General features: G+C 55.1%; 1 protein-coding gene across 1 annotated transcript; it reads right to left on the reverse strand.

Moving 5' to 3' along the window:
- Window positions 1-3,403: 3,403 nt before the first annotated feature.
- LOC132567351 (uncharacterized protein K02A2.6-like) lies at window positions 3,404-4,099 on the reverse strand. Its single transcript, XM_060233027.1, has one exon. The coding sequence runs from the start codon at window positions 4,097-4,099 to the stop codon at window positions 3,404-3,406; it is 696 nt and encodes a 231-aa protein (XP_060089010.1).
- Between the last annotated feature and the right edge of the window lie 210 nt (window positions 4,100-4,309).

Genomic DNA, 4,309 nt, shown 5'->3' on the forward strand with positions numbered 1-4,309 from the left:
TCTACAGATTTTGGGTTGGGCCACTGTTAGGGTAGAGTTTAAGAACTTTAAGGGCACGCTGGACATACTTGTGGTCAAATGCCAGCTCACCACATTACTGGGGCTGGCCTGGTTTCGACCACTTGGTATTCAAATAGTGGGGGTGCCGCAGATGCGAAGGCAAAATTTTGAGCACGTGTGCTGGGAATTCCCGGAAGTGTTTGATGGGTCCCTGAAGTGCTACAAGGGGCCTCCCATCACCTTACCCCTCAATCCCCACGTGAGACCAATAAGGCTGAAGGCCAGGCGAATTCCGTTTGCTCTTAAACAAAAAAAAAAGCGGACCTGGACCACCTCACGTCCCAGGTAGTGCTAGAACCAGTTTCCTACGCTGCATGGGAAACACCCATAGTCACTCCAGTGAAGCCGATTGGAGATGTGCGCATATGCACTGACTATAAGTGCACAATAAATAAGGCACTTCAGGACAATCCATACCCTGTTCCGGTGGTCAGCCACGTACTGGCAGCCCTAGCAGGCTCTAAAGTTTTTGGGAAACTGGACCTGGCCCAGGCATACCAGCATTCCCGGTGGACGCCGAGACAGCAGAAACTCAGACTATTGTGACTCACAGGGGAGCTTTTTGGGTGCGGCAGCTGCAATTTGGGGTTAGTGTGGCTCTGGGGATTTTTCAGAGCATAACAGACTCTCTTCTCAAAGGGATCCCCGGAGTGCAACCGTTTTTTGATGATGTTTTGATTGCCGCCCCGGACGCTGAGGAGTTCAGCAGCCGTCTGCGAGAGGTACTCTGCCGTTTCCAGATGGCAGGACTTAAAGTAAAGCGGGAGAAGTGTTCCCTTGGGGTGTCGAAGGTAGAGTTCTTGGGGTTTGCAGTAGACACCATGGGAATCCACCCGACGGCCAACAAAACCAGGGCAATAGTCCATACCCTGGCCCCCACATGCAAGGCGGAGTTACAAAGTTTTTTGGGCTTATTAAATTTTTATCATTCGTTTTTGCCCCACAAAGTGGCCATCGCAGAACCCCTTCATAGGCTCCTTGATAAAAACACCCCGTGGATCTGGGAAAAGAAGCAGGCAGCTGCTTTTCAAGCAGTCAAAGACCTCCTAGTTTTCAATGATGTGCTCCACCATTTTGATGAATCCCTACCAGTGATTCTGGCTTGCGATACTTCCCCGTACGGGGTGGGCGCCATTCTGGGGCACCAACTCCTGGACAGGATGGAGGTCCCCGTGGCCTATTATTCGACAACCCTGACCCCCATGGAGCGCAACTATGCCCAGTTAGACAAGGAGGCCTTGGCAATAGTGGCGGGTGTGCATAAATTCAACGACTACCTGTATGGTAGGTGTTTCACGATTGCCATGGACCACAAGCCACTACTGGGCCTCCTCACCCCTGACCGCCAGACACCGCAAATTCTGTCACAGCACGTCCTGCGGTGGAACCAGTTCCTCAACTCATACACATGTGCCCTGGTCCACCGCCCTGGCAAAGCTATGGGACACGCTGACGCCCTCAGCCGCCTGCCGCTGCCCTCTATGGACCCGGATCCTACCCCTGCCCACCATGTGATGCTTACAGAGACTCTGTCAGAGAGGCCCCTCCACATCGCAGAGGTAGCTAGGGCCACAGGGAGAGACCGCATCCTCGCATGCATTTTAGACTGGGTGGGAAGGGAGTGGCCCACGGGCAAACTGGATACAGAATTCAGGGAATTCACATAACACAGAGAAGAACTGTCCATGCACAAGGGGTGCCTTCTCTGGGGTAGCAGGGTGGTGGTTCCCCCCCACACACATTGCGGAAGCAAGTGCTGGAAGTCCTACATGAAACACACCCGGGGATAGTGCGTATGAAGGCCCTGGCATGTAGCTATGTATGGTGGCCGGGGATGGACGAGGAGATAGAAAGGTGGGTTCGAAGGTGCCAACGCTGCCAAGAGTCCTGGCCTGATCCGCCCAGTGCCCCTGTCCACTGCTGGGAGTCCAACAGGAGGCCATGGTCCCGGTTAAACCTAGACTTTGCGGAGCCATACCAGGGCCAAATATTCTTTATTCTTAGGGTTTGTAGAATCTTTCGGGCTCAAGTGCTGTGTTCTACTGGAGAAAGTTTTCCTTCCAGACGTTTCGTTCTCAGCTGCAGAGAACATCCTCAGTGGCGTTGCAGCACAAACACCAGCACAATTTTAACAGAAAGGAAGAAGGCATTTTCATCCACCAATCTTGGTACCAAGCTCTGCAAAACACCCTACAGACTATAAATTGCAGAAAGTCACAGAACAACCAGTACATTCCACAAAACAATCAGCACAGTCAACAACCATCTTCCTTATCTTCACACCCCTTCCAACCAACCCTCCCAGCAATTAACACAGAACAATGGTCACATTCAACAGCCAGTTTCCTTATCACTACCCTTCCAGGAAGCCCCACCAAACAATGGGCACATCCACAAACCAATTGCCCTTTCACCACACACCCCCAGCCTAGAAATAGCAGCTCTCCAGCAGCCCTGGCCCCACTCAATGCACAGCAGCCAAGAAGGTCAGAGCGCCTGCTCCGGCTGCAACGCCACTGAGGATGTTTTCCGCAGCTGAGAACGAAATGTCTGGAAGGAAAACTTTCTCCAGTAGAACACAGCACTTGAGCCCGAAAGATTCTACAAACCCTAATGATGTTACCAGCCATGAAAACCTGAAATCTTTGATTCTTTATTCTATTTGATGCATACACCAAGTGGTTGGAAGTGATTCCTGTAGCTTCTGTAACGTACTCAAACAAGAGACGTGAGTAGGGCAACATTCTTTATTAGGAGCACGTTGCAAGAGAGAGAACACGCGGGCCGGGTCCCGTTTATATACAAACCCCGGTACAGCCTACTGGTCAGGTCGCGCCAATCCTGGCCTGTTAAACTTCCCACCGCTGCTGGTGATGGGCGGGGCTTGCCGTGCCCTGCGCTGGGCACCCGGCCACCCGGTCGCCATCGCGCATGTCACGTCCAGCTGCCAATACACTACACCCCTCCCCCCTAGTTCATGCACATAGTCCTGGAGATAAGCGGGAGGTCGCCGCTCCCTGGTGGACCGTCTTAGGGTTTCCGGGGGGGCCGCAGCTCCTGCTGTTGGTGGTTCTGTTGCTGGTGGTGTGGGCAGCGGCTGCTGGTCAGGTTCCACAGGTCTTTCGGGCTCTGCCGGCCCGGGCACTTCGTGCGCCGGAATACTTGGCGGAGGGGAGGCGTCCTCTGGTTGAGTCTGGGGTGGCGCTTCCCCAGGCCTCACTTCTTCCATGTCCACTGGTTCCTCTGGTATTGTGCGGCGGCGTATTTGGTCAATGTGCCGTCGTACAACCTGGCCCCCTTCTGTTGATATATCGTAGTGGCGGGACCCCGTGACTCCCAGTACTCATCCCGCCACCCACTCGGGGCCTCGAGCATAGTTCCGGGTGTATACCGGATCGCCTGCAAAGAACCCCCGGGCCGCGTCCCTGACTTTGGGGTCCCCGCGAATGTCTGAAGCCCTGTCCGGGTGCAGCCTGTCGAGTCGGGTAATGAGCTTGCGCCCCATAAGGAGTTCTGCGGGGCTCACCCCGGTGACGGGGTTGGGGATCACCCAGTTGTCGAATAGGAAGGCCGCTAGTCGGTGTTCCCAATCCCCCTGTACGATCCGGCTTAAGGCTTCCTTTGTTGTGCGCACCATGCGCTCGGCCTGGCCGTTGGTGGCCGGATGGAACGGGGCGGACCGTATGTGTTTGATTAGGTACCTCTGGAGAAACGCCTGGAATTCCCTCGAGGTAAAGGCCGCCCCGTTGTCCGAGACGATGGTGTCTGGAATGCCGTGGGTGCATAACGCCCTGCGCAGTGCCCGGATGGCGGAGGCTGAGGATGTGGACGCTACGGGAAAAACCTCCAGCCATTTAGTGTAGGCATCCACAATTATCAGGAAGATCTGTCCCTGGAATGGCCCCGCGAAATCAAGGTGGAGTCTCGACCACGGCTTCCTGGAGGACTCCCACCGTGTTGCGGGGGCGCTGGGTGGATCGGGCCGCGACTCCTGGCAGGCCTGGCACCCTCGCACCCAGCTCTCGATCTCCCCGTCCATCCCCGTCCACCATACGTAGCTTCTGGCTAAGGCCTTCATTCGTACTATGCCGGGGTGGGTCTCATGTAGGGACTGCAGTACACGCTTTTGTAGCGGGGGCGGGACCACCACCCTACTCCCCCATAAGAGGCACCCTTTGTGGGCTGTTAGTTCCTCCCTCCTGGTTTTATATGGTCTGAATTCCTCCCCCATGTTCCCTTCAGGCCAACC

The sequence above is a fragment of the Heteronotia binoei genome, chromosome 2 (genome assembly GCF_032191835.1).
Source record: "Heteronotia binoei isolate CCM8104 ecotype False Entrance Well chromosome 2, APGP_CSIRO_Hbin_v1, whole genome shotgun sequence".
NCBI classification, from domain to species: domain Eukaryota; kingdom Metazoa; phylum Chordata; class Lepidosauria; order Squamata; family Gekkonidae; genus Heteronotia; species Heteronotia binoei.